At 46.4% G+C, this 15,332-nt stretch overlaps 1 protein-coding gene across 7 annotated transcripts in view; it reads left to right on the top strand.

Moving 5' to 3' along the window:
- The window catches only part of PIGG (phosphatidylinositol glycan anchor biosynthesis class G), a 40,961-nt gene that overhangs the window by 2,680 nt on the left and 22,949 nt on the right, over positions 1–15,332 (top strand). For 6 of the 7 annotated variants that reach the window (XR_007477056.1, XR_004480864.2, XM_004265203.4 and 3 more), the window contains exons 3-5: positions 6,073–6,282; positions 7,589–7,777; positions 8,692–8,833. Coding sequence is in view for 5 of the 7 variants with exons in the window: in XM_004265203.4 (XP_004265251.1) it covers positions 6,073–6,282; positions 7,589–7,777; positions 8,692–8,833 (541 nt within the window). In the remaining 2 variants the exon portion in view is untranslated. Of the gene's footprint in view, positions 1–6,072; positions 6,283–7,588; positions 7,778–8,691; positions 8,834–11,444; positions 15,285–15,332 lie in introns of those variants that run through there. The other variant, XM_033419679.2, reaches the window with a different exon arrangement.

The following is a 15,332-nucleotide window of genomic DNA, read 5'->3' as shown; positions in this document are numbered from 1 at the left end:
ATGTAAGTATACAAATAAATAATCAAAATTGTTTCAGGAGGTGATAAATGCTATGGAAGAAATTGAGGAGGAGAATGTGATGGAGAGTGATGGGGAGTCGGGGAGGCCACCTGTAGTCAGGATGCTTGGGAACAGCCTTTAGGGGTGCAGTCGTTCTGCTGAAACAAGTCCTGTGGAAGCTGGAAGCAAGGCATCCAGGCTCCTGACCACCGGGATCACTGCTTTCTTTACCTGTCCTGTCAGAAGTGTGGGAGGAACCCATTCCTCCTTTGTTCTGATAAGAAAAGAGTTGTTAGGAATCTGGGCAGATTTGTAAGAAAAAATGTAAGTGAGCGTGGTGGCTCCAGGTTCTGTTCAGTCTTGCACATTGGCCGGTGTGGCCCTCCCTTTGGTTTCATTTTACCAAACCAGTGTTTTGTTTTGGATCCTTTGCAGGTTCTTGCTCCTCATTCTCTATCAGGGAGGAGCTAGTATACAGGAAGTCCATCCTGGAGTTAGGGTTACCTTGCTCTGGAATTTGATAGGATCAGGTAGTGCTGGCTAAGGAGTGTGTCCCCTGCCCTGCCTCCACCTAGGAAGGGACTTAGTTCATCTGGAGGTGCTGATGCAATTGCCACGAGACACCAGTTTTAAAATTTCAAGACTAATGTCTCTAGTAGCATGTTCACATGTTAAGATGCTGCAGTAGCTTCCTTCTAAAACATTGTAACTGATTTTTGAATGCCTTTCCTTTTCCTGGGAATTTATAGTTGTAACAGCGGCAGTTACCACTGGCTGTGGTGCACCCGTGGTGCAGGCACTGTCTTGTACACTCTTACCACAGCCCCATGGAAGCTCCATGATGTTGGTGCCACTCTCTTCTCCATTTCCCAGATGAGGAAACAGGCTTGAAGTGTGAAATCTCACAGCTGGCATCAGAAACCGAGCATAACCTTATGTTTGCCTAGTTCCAGAGCGTTGCTTGGTCACACTGTGTTATACAGCAACACTGTGTTACACAGAATAAGGTGACCAGATCAAATTCTCTTTTAATAGTCTCTGCAGAGCCCTCCTTAATTCTCAGAAGTCAGGAAACTGCTGTTCCCAAGACCACAGCAACCCCAGGGAAACCTCCAAGGAGATGACAGACAAGCGCTCAAAATTCCTGGGCTCTCAGCTGCAACTTTTTTGCTGCCTACATGTTTCCTGGGGTGAAGGGGATACCAGGTAGTCCCTGCCCTTCTTAAAAATGTCCGTGTGAACCCAAACTAGTGTGAAGAGGAGGGAGGTACCTTATAAAAGCCCAGAGGAAAGGGTGGGTAGACTCAACCCCAAGTGGTGGGAGACATTATAAACAAAGTCAACTGACAGACAATAAATGGAAAAATTATTTACAGTTAACAAGATGTGAACCCCATGATATGTAAAGAGGATCCAATCAAGGGCAACAATCCAGGAGCAACTGGACAAAGGATATAAAGAAATCCACATAGAAAGAAATTGAAATATGCCAGTAAGCATAGGAAAAGATTCTTAACTGCACTAGTAATCAGATTAAAGGCAACTAAAGAGTCTTATCACATTGTAAAAATTGAAAGGTTGATGATAACGCTCCTCACAAGAAATGAGGTGAACAGATCTCTGTATACTGTTTATGTGACTAACTGGACTCAGCCAGCACCTCCACTACCCCCACTGTAGGCCAGTCTGCTATGGTGTGAGCCTGGACTGTAAAACTATCCCAGCACTTCTCACCCAGAACCTGTCCAAACAGATCACGTTGCTCTGCTCTAGTCCCAACAGTCCTCCAGTGGCTTACACTCTGCCTCCTAACCCAGGCCTCAGGGTGCGTGGTCTTCCCCCGTTTGCCTCTTCACCCTCATCTGAGCCGATTTCCCTCTTCCTGTGTGTTTATCCACGCAGATCACACCTAGCTCCGTTCCCCATGTATGCTGCCCCCTTTCACCTTGGGGTTTTTGCAGTTTGCTGTGTTTTGCCCTGGAAAGCCTCACCTCACCTCACCTAGACAAAACTCCACCTTCACGCCTCAGCTCAAATGGCACTTCCACTGGAGGCTTTTTAAAAGCAATTGCCGTTACATTTTTCACAGAACTAGAACAAAAATTGCACAATTTGTATGGAATCACAAAAGACTCCGAATAGACACAGCAATCTTGAGAAACAAAAACAGAGCTGGAGGAATCAGGCTCCCAGACTACTATACTACAAAGCTACAGTAATCAAGACAGTATGGTACTGGCACAAAAACAGAAATGTAGATTAATGGAACAGGATAGAAAGTCCAGAGGTAAACCCACGCACATGAGGTCACCTTATCTTTGATAAAGGAGGCAAGAGTATACAAAGGAGAAAAGAAAGCCTCTTCAATAAGTGGTGCTGGGAAAAATGGACAGCTACATGTGAAAGAATAAAGTTAGAACATTTTCTAACACCACACACAAAAATAAACTCCAAATGGATTAAAGACCTAAATGTAAGGCCAGACACTATAAAACTCGTAGAGGAAAACGTAGGCAGAACACTCAATGACATAAATCACAGCAAGATCCTTTTTGACCCACCTCCTAGAGAAATGGAAATAAAACCAAAAATAAACAAATGAGACCTAATGAAACTTAAAAGCTTTTGCACTGCAAAGGAAACCGTAAACAAGACCAAAAGACAACCCTCAGAATGGGAGAAAATATTTACAAACAAAGCAACTGACAAAGGATTAATCTCCAAATTTTACAAGCAGCTCATGCAGCTCAATATCAAAAAAACAAACAACCCAATCCAAAAAATGGGCAGAAAACCTAAATAGACATTTCTCCAAAGAAGACACACAGATTGCCAAAAAACACATGAAAAGATGCCCAACATCACTAATCTTTAGAGAAATGCAAGTCAAAACTACAATGAGGTATCACCTCACACTGGTCAGAATTGCCATCATCAAAAAATCTACAAACAGTAAATGCTGGAGAGGGTGTGGCGAAAAGGGAACCCTCCTGCACTGTTGGTGGGAATGTACATTGGTACAGCCACTATGGAGGACAGTATGGAGGTTCCTTAAAAAACTAAAAGTAGAACTACCATGTGACCCAGCAATCCCACTACTGGGCATATACCCTGAGAAAACCATAATTCAAAAAGAGTCATGTACCACAATGTTCATTGCAGCTCTATTTACAATAGCCAGGACATGGAAGCAACCTAAGTGTCCATCGACAGAGGAATGGATAAAGAAGATGTGGCACAGATATACAATGGAATATTACTCAGCCATAAAAAGAAACGAAATTGAGCTGTTTGTAATGAGGTGGATGGATCTAGAGTCTGTCATACAGAGTGAAGTAAGTCAGAAAGAGAAAAACAAATACCATATGGTAGCACGTCTAAAAAATCTAAAAAAAAAAAAAACTGGTTCTGATGAACTTAGGGGTAGGACAGGAATAAAGACACAAACATAGAGAATGGACTTGAGGACATGGGGAGGGGGAAGGGTAAGCTGGGATGAAGTGGACAGTAGCATTGACATATGTACACTACGAAATGTAAAACAGATGGCTAGTGGGAAGCAGCTGCATAGCACAGGGAGATCAGCTCAGTGCTTTGCAACCATCTACATGGGTGGGATTAAAGAGGGTGGGAGGGAGACGCAAGAGGGAGGGGATATGGGGATACACGTACGCATAGAGCTGATTCACTTTGTTATACATCAGAAACTAACACAACATTGTAAAGCAATTATACTCCAATAAAGATGTAAAAAAAAAAAAGGGGAAGAGTGACAAAAAGAAAACAGACATACAGAGAAATAAAAGGGACACATGCGAGACTGTGTCCTTTGAGTGACTGAGAGAGCGGCTAGCCTTAGTTTCTGTTAGCTTTCCAAAAGTTAAATCTCTCCTCTCTGCTCGTGGGTACTCAGTATCCATAAAATAAATTCTCTTTTCTGCTTTCAAAAATAAAAAGAAAACAATTGTCATTAAATTCGTCTTGGATATGTACATTGTATATCCAAACACTGGCGTACTTTGTAGCTGTTTCTAAAGAAGGTGAGATACCTGTATGTTCTCTGTGGAAAGGGGTTCACGGTATGTTGTGAAGTGAAGAAAGCAAGTTGCAGAACTATCTATATGGTTTGTCACCATTTTGGTTAAAAAAAATACGCACTTTATGTATTTCTGATTGTACATATACGGATGAAAGGATACTCACCCAAAGTAACTGGTTGCCTTTAGCAAGTAGAATTTTGGGGTGAAAGGCTCACATTTAAAAAAATAACTGCATTGAGGTAGAATTTTCCTACAATACAGTATAGTACAGTTTGATGAGATTGACCGAGTATATACATGCATGCGACTCCCACCTCGGCTCTGGGCCCTGATCCCCACCCGGGAGTGCTGGTGGCTGTCGCTGTTTTGCTGACTTGCTGAGGCTACTTCTAGAGAGTCTGTCTCTCCTGAAGTCCTGAAATATACGCTCACTGATGTCTCTGCTTGTTGTGTTTTTTCAATTCCTGGGTTTTTTTTTAAGCCACTCTTCCTGAGGGGCAGCCAGGTCGGGATGGCTGAGTGGTGAGCCAATGACTGGTCACAGGTTGTGCTTAAACACATTGTGGTGTGGCCTCCACTCTCTACAGGGGGTCTTTGTTTGTGGCTCCAGCCGTCAGCCACTCTTCAGGCAGTTTATGAGTCTTCCCTGACTCTCACTTTGTTTGAGCAGGGCCTGTGTTCAGCTGGAAGGACCAGGCAACTAGGCCCTCTCTGTTCTCCCCTGAGTGTACACTCACCCTGTGTGTGCACACAGCCTTCCAGATTCCAGGACCATGTGGGAGCTCACAGAAGCCTACCGCATCTGTCCCATTCCCCAGACCCCCTTTGCAGACCCCCTTTTTGCTGTGTCTTACTACAACCAGCATTGAAGCCTCAGGTAGCTGTGACGTTGGCCTTCCCTGTTTTCGCTTTGTCCCTGGCATGGGGCTTCTCCGTGGAGTGCTGGATTGGGCAGGCCCCTCCGGGTCCTCATGGCTGCCACATCACAGAACTGGGTGTGCGGGAGGGGAGCAGCCCAGGTTAAAACACCACAGGTACTCTCAGTTCTTACCAAAATGCGGACGTGTTTTGGATAAGAACATTTCAATTTGTGTATACCTTCGTTGAGTTCAAAGTCTTGAAGGGGTTGTTTTTGACAGTTTTATCCAGTTTTATCGTTGCTCTTCAGGGAGAGGGTTTGCCAAGCTCCTCATTCTCAAAGTCCAAGATTAACTCATTTTTGCGTTACTTTGCTGTTAAAGAAGTCTTGGCAAAATTATTACACTTGTTAGCATTGTCCAGATTCCTCTATTTTCATTGCACAGGTCCCTGGATGCCACTGTTGTAGGTTGTCAGCAAACTCCAGATCATGGAGACCCACGACCCATTTAGATTCTGCTAAAATGAGGGAGGTGGTTGACTTAGTTCTATAGCAGAAAGGTGTGAAGACATGTCGCACCCACCTGCTCCTCCAAGAAATTACGGTGCTGAGTGGGGCGGGGAGGTGGCCCCACCAGCATCCCTGGGTGAGTTTACTGTGAGGATTCCTCAGAGTTCCTGTTTAGGGACCGCTTTCCTCCCTGGGTGTGTGGGAGGCTGCTCTTTCTCTCGGGCGGGGGGGGTGGACAGTAGAATGACTGGGTTTCAGGATCAGTGTGCGGAGTTTGCTTGTCACATGAAGCAGATCTGAAGCTTAGATGAGGACCTGATGGTGGGTTTGGGTATACAGAGTGCATACCACCCTTTGCCATTTGTTTCATTTCTTATCATCCGTCACTGCTTTTTTGACCACAGCCCTCTAGCTACCCCACGGCCTTCTCCTTTGTCCTCTCGTCGGCTGAAATATGATCAGTTCTTCACTTACTGAGTTTGCTGGTTTTGCCAAGAATCTGTGTAGCTTTTCCCCCTTTGTCCTAATACTGGCCCAGCCTTCAGCACTGGTGTTGCTTTAGCTCTATGCTTGCCTCTTCTATTCGTTGGAATCACCTTCTGTGCCTGTTCCCACGCTGTGCTTGGACTCTGTGGTCTGACCCCTGAATGCTTCCTTCTGCAGGCGTTGATGACAGGGAGCCTCCCCGGCTTCATCGATGTCGTCAGGAACCTCAATTCTCCCACACTGCTGGAAGACAACGTGATCACACGAGCAAAAGCAGCGGGGAAAAGAATCATCTTTTACGGAGATGAAACATGGGTGAAGTTATTCCCAAAGCATTTTGTGGAATATGACGGAACAACCTCTTTTTTTGTATCAGATTATACAGAGGTCAGTTTTTAAGAAAAATATATTCTATGAGACAGAGCCTGCTACCCTCTAACAGTGAGAGGCAATGTTGTTTTGTATGTGGCTTTTATCAATATACTGAGAGTAGTGTGGAGAGATTGAAAAAATTGTTCCTCCCATAATCAGCTACAAGCCAGGACCATAAACCCTAATGCAAGTGTGAGCATAGTTCTCTGAGCCCAAAGCCCAGACCGGGTGAGCACCCACTGACGGGTACCGGGGGTCAGGAAGGGCTTCCCAGGAGAAGCCGCTCAGCCGGAGTTTTGACAGGTGAGTGGGGCCTTCGCAAGTGGACAGAATGGGGTGGCAGAGTCTGCGAGTCAGAGCCTGAGGTCCCCACGGTCTGCCTGGGATCCTGCCTTGCTGCTGTTCTCCTGCGAGGGCAGCAGCATGAGGGCAGACATGAGCTGGGCGAGCCTACCTGCTGCAGAGGGCATCGGCCCTGTGCTGCGTGTGCAGCCTCCGGCAAGGAGATTAGACACCCCCCCACCCCGCTCCGTGTTGGCCCTGGGGCACAGGGAGCCCCGCAGGGCAAAGGCACCGTCTGAGCTGGAGTTGGATGGACCCGTTTGCTTGGCCCGGGGGAGCGCCTGCCGTCCTGTTACACCGACACCCTTTGCCAAAGCTGACCGTATAGACACAGCAGTCACTGCCCACCCTGTGTGTGACGGCTCAGAAGCACTTGTCTTTGTAGTAGATTCTCCAGGGGGAGGGAGGGGTCAGGGCTGACCTGGCTAGTGGCTCTGTCAGGGGCTGTGTGGCTGGGAACTGCTGAGTGTGTGCCTCCTTCTTCCCCAAACAGCCTTCTCGTAGGACACAGGCAGACGTCCCCAGCTTCACCCCGCTGGTTTCTTGAACTCTGGGCACTGTCCTGTCTTAGCTAACTGCCTTAGCCCTCACTTGCCTCATAACAACCTGACACCCATTTAACTTGGTTATCTGGTCAGCTTTAGTTGAAGCTCCGGTAGTGATCCTGAAGAATTGTTTTGTGGGAACAGCCTTTGTTTGTTTAAGTTATAATATGTTCTATCCATAACTTAGAGACATAAAAACAGTATTAGTGAAAGCTTAATCTAATGCAAACATTTTTTAAGACAGTTTTTATTTTGGGGGCTGCTTTGTTTGGTGTTTTGGTTTTGGTTTTGGTTTTGGTCTTTTCAAACTCCCATGAGTCCTAGTACCTAAAATGAGCCCGTAGGTTTTAAAATGACCATATCACTTTTCCTTGAAGAGTGAACACCAGGGAAATCAGGGAGGCTATTCATATGCACTCTTTTTCCCTTTAAAGGTGGATGATAATGTTACAAGACATTTGGATAAAGTATTAAAAAGGCGGGATTGGGATGTGTTAATCCTCCACTACCTTGGGCTGGACCACATCGGCCACATTTCTGGGCCCAACAGCCCACTGATCGGGCGCAAGCTCGGTGAGATGGACAGCGTCCTGATGAAGATCCACACCTCGCTGCTCTCAGAGGTGGGCCTAGAATGTCAAGGTGCCAGTGTTTCCTAGAAGAAATGTAGCTTCTACAGTGAACTGGGGTGACCTTGTGTGAGCTTCATACCTACCATCACTCAAGCAGCCTTCGCCTACAGAGCACGTGCCGTGTGCCGGGCACCGTACCCAGCAGCCCTGCAGAATAGCGGCTCTTAATATCTCGACCTGTTCATCCAGCTCATGTTTCCTGGAGGCCTTCTCTGTCGCTGTTGTCTGGGCATTTGTGGAGCTTAATCTCTAGCCAGGAGGGAAGAACAGGAAGCATAATCAATGAGCACATAAGTATTCTAGACAGTGATCGGTGCCGTAGCAGAACGTAGGGCAGGGGGAGGGCACAACATCTGAGAGAAAGGCTGTAATTTTAAACTGCGTGGTCAGAGCAGTCGTCCTTAAGGACGTGGGAGACGTGAGCCGAGACTTGAAGGGCAGGGGTGCCGCCGCGCCATCTGTGAAGGTGTATTCCAGGTGCCAAAGCAGCAAGGGCAAGTCAGAGCCTGTCAGGTACATGCAGGGGCAGCAAAAGCCACTGGCCAGAGCCCCAGGGGTCAGGGGCAGCTCTGTTTGACAGATAAGGAGACTAGGGCATGAAGAGCAATGTGCCCAGGCGCCCATAGCTTGGAAACGGCAAAGACAGAAACCAAACCCTGATTCTCTGCCCTGAGAGGCCTAACACAACCCTCCTGTGCTCCGTGACCTCCATGTGATTCCGTTTGTTTTATTTATGACATTACTCGACGTTGACCCTTCGATCTGACTATAAGCTCATAGGTTAAAAAGAAAAGAAAAGAAAAATTTAGGAAGAGCTACTATTTACAGAGTAAAGCTGAAATCTGAGAACACATGATCTTCTCCCCAGGCTGGGTTCAGCTGAAATGTATTTCCTTACCTTCTAGGAGAGAGAGACTCTGTTACCCAATCTGCTGGTTCTTTGTGGTGATCATGGCATGTCTGAAGCTGGAGGTCACGGAGCCTCTTCTATGGAGGAAGTAAACACCGCTATGATCTTAATCAGCTCTGCATTTGAAAGGAAACCTGGTGAGAATTTGGGAATGTTTAACACTTTAAAACTGTACTTTATTTCTTTGCTTTCTGTAGTTTGATTTTAATTTTAAAAACCTTTTAACCATTTTTGGAAGCTGTGTAAGTTTGGAAAAAAACCCTGAACGATGTGAGAATGAAAAATAATGGGACAAGGGCCAGTCAGGATTTGGAGTTTACGTTTCTTGCCGATTCTTAAAATACAAATGTTCTTTTTGGGAATTGTGTGCTATGAATGTCACCGCCTCGATATCTGGAACTGTTAGTAAAAAGTGCCAGTGGCTTAGAGACATCTGAAGTGCATGTATGAATTGAGAGAAACATAAAAATTTAAAGTTAAGAGGCAGTATCCGTTATCTGAGACTATATGTTGAACAGCAACGTCAGCGAGAACCACAGGAGCAGGACTGAGTAGGACTGAGGGCCCGCATTCAGCGCTCAGACACAGCGCAGCTCTCCAGCCCAGACACGCCGGTGCCCTCGACCAGCACAGACCTGTGCACAGCCTCTGCCCCCTCACGTCGTCACACGCAGGCAGCCAGCTCACCAGCTGTTTCCACACTGGACGCTCTGGCTTCTCTCGGGTGACCCTTCGGCACCGCTCGGCAGTGCTGACCCCTAGTCCTGGGACCTCCACGTTTCTGGTCTCCCTCTCCCTCTCCCTCTGCTGTCCAGTCTTCTTTGCTGGCTTAGCCTCCTTGCCCTGGCCTTTTTTCTGGACTGCCTTTGTTTCATTCTGCGTTCACTCCTGAGATGATCTCATCCACTCCCATGGTTTTAAATGCCATGAATAGGCTCACACGTGTCAGATTTATCCCTCCAGCTGTCTCCCCTTTTCCAACCTCCAGACTGTCTACTCCACTGCCTGCTGATGCCTCCGCCTGGATCTTCCACAGTCAGAGCAAACGTGACTTCACCTGCAATCTGCCCTCCCTGTTTCCCCGTCAACAGATGGCGCCATTCACGCGGCTCTTCAAGTTGGAAACGTGGGCGTCCACCTCGATCTGCCCTCCCTGCTCCTCGCATGAGCCCAACCGCCCGGCTCCCAGCGCCCACACGTGCCACCTTGCAGTAGCTGAACCTCGGATACAGTAAAACTCCCGCGTGAGACTTCTCGCCTCCCTCACAGCTTTGTCTTGAGCCACATCCTTCACTACTCGCTGAATCCTGACCTCTCCCGCAGGTCCTCCAAGTGATAACTCTTCCTCACGCGCCCGACCCCGTGCTCCTCAGCCCCTCAGCCTGGTCTCAGCCAAAAATCCAAACCACCTTCCTTCCGGTCGTCTCACAGTGCTCGTGTATTCTGCCGTCATCCTTCGCGTGGTTTGTAATCACAGCCTGAATCGTGTGGTTGCGTCCATCTCTCTCCTTGCTGTGCGCTACACTTGGGCAGAGCAGAGTCTGTTTTATTCATCACTGTATGCCTTGGGTCTCAACATTGCCTGGCATTTGGTGGACGCTGAAAATATTTATGGAGTGAATGAGTCTTCCACTTGAGTAGGGATTGGTTGGGGAAGAAGCTCCACCTGTTTCCTTTTGTCTTTTTACAGCACTGCCTCTTTGGGTGTCTGACCTCCTAAGGTATAAGTTTTTGGCTCTTGTAACCTGAGCCTTTCCTGGGTGCCCAGCTGGAGCCTGCCTTCCAGTGAGTGCACGCAGCGCCCATCAGAGCACTGGCCTCCATACACCCAGCTTTCCCGCTCTGCACGCCCAAAGCAGGGTCCCGTGGGGCTCCTCTACCTCAGTGAGAGCCCCAGGCCAGAAACACATCCATCTGTCCACCCATGCAGCAGAGGGGTACTGAGCGCCCACGGTAGGCTAGGCGCTGTGCTGGCACTACAGACAGGGAGCTTATAGTCTGGGGGGAGAAGAGACAACTAAGCTGACATGCTTTTATTACAGGAATGTTGGGGTTATTTTTAACTAAAGTGCTGATGTTTCATTGCTCAGATGGGTATTTAAGGATCTCCTCCCTGGGAGGCCTGACACATCTTCAGATAGGAAGGGCCAGGGCGGCTGTGCATAGGAACCGCCTGCCTGGGCTACTCACGCGGCTGACCTCAGTGCCAACAGTGAGTCTGAGCTCTTTCTCATTTTGTTTACTTGTTTGTTTGCTTTAAGGGTAGTTATATTGTCTTGTCATCACGCTTATTTTTTGAGCCTTTTAGTTCATTCAGAGTTGGTTAGCCATCGTCATTGTCAATTTTGGGACATATCACCTCTTTAGTGGTCACCACCACTTCCCCCAGCCCAGTAACACACCCACCCCAGCCACCGGCAATCACTCATCTACCTGTCTCTACAGAGTTGCCTCTTCTGGGCATTCCGTGTAGTAAATGTAGTGTCTGAATGGTCTTTTAATAAAGGGGCCACGCAGCAAACGGTCTGTGTGATCAACTTCTTTCACTAGGGTAATGTTTTCGAGGTCCATCCACATTGTAGCAGGTGTCAGGACCTCATTCCTTTCTGTTGCTGAATAATATTCCATTGTGCAGATTCACCACATTTGTCCATCCATCTGTCCATCAGGTGATGGATATTTGGGTTGTTGCTACTTTTTGGCTATTATGAATGATGCTATAGATAACATTTATGAACAAGTTTCAGATTCACCACATTTGTCCATCCATCTGTCCATCAGGTGATGGATATTTGGGTTGTTGCTACTTTTTGGCTATTATGAATGATGCTATAGATAACATTTATGAACAAGTTTCTGTGTGGACATGTATTTTCTTATGGTGTCATTTTCTTTCTCTAGTACAGCTTCGCTACTCTTCACCTGTGCTGTTGTTGTCAGATACATTCCATTTCTATATGTTGTAGGCTGACAACATATATATATATACACACACACACGTATGGTTTTATATATACATATATATGGTTCTATATAATTGCTTTGAAATTTAAGAGAAAAAATGTATTTATGCTGTCTTTTATAACTATATTACAATTTCTGGTACTCTTTGCTTTTTTTTTTTTTTAAACTGGATCCAGATTACCATCTGGAGTCACTAGCTTTCAGCCTGAAGAGCTTCCTTCAGGGTTTCTTGTAAGGCAGGTTTGCTAGCGATGAACTGTCGTTTTTGCTTTTTTAGTCTGTGGATGTCTTCATTTCACCTTGACTTTTTGAAAGGTCATTTTGCTGGATGTAGGATTCTTGGTTGACTGGTCTTTTTCTTTCAGCTCTTTGTATGTGCTGTCCTACTGCCTTCTGGCCTCTGTGGTTTCTGATGAGAAATCAATCATTAATCTAATTAGGTTCCCTTCTTTCCCTCCTTGTCTTTCAACATTTTTATTATGTCCGTTAGTTTGTGTTTGTCCAACTTGGAGTTCATCGAGCTTCTTAGATGTGTCAATTTGATGTTTCCCATCAAATTTGGAAGATTTTTTGTCTGTTTCTCAGGTTGCATAATTTTTATCAGTCTGTCTTTAAATTTGCTGATTCTTCTGCCAGTTGAAAATCTCCTGTTGAGCCTTTACAGTGAATATTTCATTTTAGTTATTATATTTCTCAACTTCAGAGTTTCCCTCTGGTTCTTTTTTATAATTCCTGCCCCTCTGTTGATAATCTCTATTGGATGGCACACTGCCATCACACCTTCCTTTACTTCTTTACGCATAGTTTCCTTTAGTCCTTTGAACACATTTACGATGACTGCTTGGAAGACTTTGTCTGTTAACTCTGACATCTGGGCCCTTCCCAGGAAGATTCTGTTGCCTGCTTTTTCTTCTCTTTGAATTGTACTTTCCTGTTTCTTGGCATAATTGCTTGGAGTTTTTGATGGAAACTGAACATTAAATACTATATTGCAGTAACGCTAGCTACTGCTCCCCTCCCCTCCAAGGGCCTGTCGTCATTGTTTGCGTGTTGGTTTGTTGAGTACCTTGGCTGGACTGCTCCAGGGAAGCCTTGACCCCCACTTGTAAAGTCTGCTGTCGTTCCCGTGAGGGCGCCGCGCCCTGGGAGCCAGCGGAGCTCTGTGACGGTCACTTTCTGTGGCAGCTCTAAGTTGTTGCCTCTCTTGCTGCCACACCCACCCAGCTGTTGGCTCCCCTCATTGCAGGATGATTGCTGTCTCGTTTTCGACAATTTATAATCAATGTGCTCTGCAGTCTGGTCTCATCCTATTTGGGCCACTTTGCAGAAGTCATTTCGAGGCCAGTCTTTGAGTCTCTTCTGATGCCAGGGGAGCCCTTTTAGCTGTCTTTTCTCCCTGATCCTCTCTGGTAAACTTCCAGCTGGCCTGTGGTTTAACCTGTTGCTCTCATGAAGCTGCCAGCTTCCTCTTAGTTGCTTACCTCCAAAACCTTCATAGTTTTCAAGAGCATCCTTAGGCTTGAATTCCCCACATTCTTTTTAAAGTAACGTCAGTTCTTGTTGATACGTCTCTAAGTCTCTTTTAATTTATATGTCTCCATTCCCATCCTCTTTTATTATGATTATCTGTTGAAGAACCTGGTCGGTTGTCCTGTGGAGTCTCTCTCTGCATTGTCTGCTAACATGTCCTTTGCTCATCCGGTAAATCCCACCTGACCCGGAGTCATGAGCAGATTCAGATCCTGTTGGTTCGGTTGGTTTGGACCAGACTCTTGCTAGCAGGAGGCACAGAGTGTCCGACTTGTCTGCTGTGTGGTGATGTCAGTAGCCACTGATGACCACCTAGGGCCACTAATTCACTAGAGGTTACAAGTAGTGATGTTTTAATTCTGTAAGTCCTTTTTTTTTTTTTCCACTAATTAGCCAAAATAATTCAGTAAAGAGAATCTTCCCCCATCTACTTTTTGGTTACCCAGCATTACCATTTATATAAGAGAGAGGAGGTCACTGATGGCTTATTCTTCCCAATTAATTCCCAGTTTCAAATCAGTGAATTAGTTCACTATGAGTTCACTAGCGTGCTTCAACTATGACCAATTAGTTTTTATTTTTATTTTTGGGACATTTTGAACTCATGGATTTAAGCTTGTTTCAATTCACTATAGATACTATTTAATATTATCTAATATTCCATTTGTCCCATCTTTGGGAACTGGGAACATCTTCAGATGACCTCCTGAGTCCTTCTGACCTTACAGTCCCAGAGGCCTTAGTATCTCTGAGGGCTCTGTTGCTGTCTAGTCCGAGCAGGTGTCCCAGCCGCTTGTGCACAAGCCCTTCCCTGGACCTGAAATCAGCTGCTTCTCCAAGATGCCCTGGTTCCTTTCAGTGGAAAGGGGTCTTTGAGGACCACCGTCTCACAACTAGCAGTGCTCATGCATACTGGCTTACTCATTTCTGTACAAAGTGAGGAAATCTTTTTAAAATAAAATTGATCTTGAGTTCATATTGATAACTTGCCCTTCACTTCACTGCTGTAAAATTACCTCCTGAGATCTTTCACCTGTGCTGTCTTCCTCCCGAGCTTAGAATCCCGGTTGTCAGTACCCTCGGATCTGACGGAGTATCGTGTGAGGCCCTCAGTGGTCTCAGCACAAGACCAGCACCATCGCTAATATCAGAGCAAAAGCAATTTAAGGTGGGGTTTTTGTTTTGGGTTTTGTTTTGTTTCAGATCAAAGCACCTAATGTAAGAAAATTCTAGAAGGAAACAAATAATAATGTTGGGTGGAAATGTTCTTCTGAGTGAACCCGGAAGCCATCAGTGAATGGTTGGTCAAGAAAAGGTTAATACATCTCATCAAATTAAAAAGAAAAATTGTATACAACCAGAAATTGCCACAATCAAAGTAAAAGCTTTATAAACTCACACTAGAGTGTCTAAGAGACTTGCACCGGCACTGCCTGTCCCGGGTAGACTCTCCTGGTGACCCCCCAGCCCCCAAGACCTGCATTGTAGCTTCTGAGGTCTGTGGGCCAGATGCTCTCTTTACAGATGACAAAATTCTGAGTTTCTTATCCAAAGCCTCCCACTGGATGGTGGCACAGCAGGAGCCTGAGCCCAGTGTCCTGACGTCACACCCGTTCTCCTGGCAGGAATTCGGAGGCTGGCCAGCCACTGCTGGCCTTGGACTTGTTGGTAGGCGGTGTCTCGCTTGTCAGAGTTGGTTATGGAACTTGGCCCGGCTGGACCCAGCCTTGTTCTGCTCTCCCCAGTAGAGGCACCTGCTGCTGCTCAGGATGCGTGGAGAAGTCTGCATCAGCTTCCCTGTGGGGCTGCGTGGACTGCTCTGACTGCAGCGGAGCAGGGCCGCCAGAGATCCACCCTCACCCTCGTTCAGCAGGGTGACCGTTGACCTCACCAAAGTGAACATCCCTCGGCATCCACCCCACACTGTGAAACGCGTGGTGTTGAGTTTCCTGCGTTAGTGCCTCTCCCGCGTATTGTGTGCTGCTTTTTAGGGAGGCACCAGGCTCCGCAAAAAATGATTCAGTGTTTTTACTGACGTGAAAAACAACGATGTGGTTTCCGTCTGAATCTACACAGGACGGTTTGAAGAGATGGGTGATTTGACTTACGTTACTTGTAGAAGGTCAAATTGAGGAGTGACCA

This window comes from Orcinus orca, chromosome 4 (assembly GCF_937001465.1).
Source record: "Orcinus orca chromosome 4, mOrcOrc1.1, whole genome shotgun sequence".
NCBI classification, from domain to species: domain Eukaryota; kingdom Metazoa; phylum Chordata; class Mammalia; order Artiodactyla; family Delphinidae; genus Orcinus; species Orcinus orca.
This window is presented reverse-complemented; position numbering and strand designations above follow the sequence as displayed.